This window comes from Fulmarus glacialis, unplaced genomic scaffold, assembly GCF_000690835.1.
Source record: "Fulmarus glacialis isolate BGI_N327 unplaced genomic scaffold, ASM69083v1 scaffold10902, whole genome shotgun sequence".
In the NCBI taxonomy this organism is placed as follows: Eukaryota; Metazoa; Chordata; class Aves; order Procellariiformes; family Procellariidae; genus Fulmarus; species Fulmarus glacialis.
Window position 1 is genome coordinate 1 of NW_009197171.1, and position 288 is coordinate 288.

At 66.3% G+C, this 288-nt stretch overlaps 1 protein-coding gene across 1 annotated transcript in view; it reads left to right on the plus strand.

Moving 5' to 3' along the window:
- Positions 1–4: 4 nt before the first annotated feature.
- The window catches only part of SCNN1G (sodium channel, non-voltage-gated 1, gamma subunit), a gene marked incomplete at its 5' end in the record, with an annotated part of 10379 nt that continues 10095 nt past the window's right edge, over positions 5–288 (plus strand). The window contains 2 exon segments of the mRNA XM_009572446.1: positions 5–143; positions 146–257. Coding sequence (XP_009570741.1) covers positions 5–143; positions 146–257 — 251 coding nt within the window.

Below are 288 nucleotides of genomic sequence, written 5' to 3' on the forward strand. Positions count from 1 at the left end.
CCGCATCAAGAGGACGCTGCCGGTGAGGGGCCCGCAGGCGCCGACGCTGAGCGAGCTGATGAGGTGGTACTGCCTGAACACCAACACGCACGGCTGCCGGCGCATCGTGGTGTCCCGGGGCCGCCTGCGCAGGTTCATCTGGATCCTAAGTGCGCGGAGCTCCTCATGAACTACTACAGCGCCTCGGTCTCCGTCACCGTCCAGTTCCAGAAGCTGCCCTTCCCCGCCGTCACCATCTGCAACATCAACCCTTACAAGTAAGGCAGGGGGTGCCGGGCGGCCGGCGGG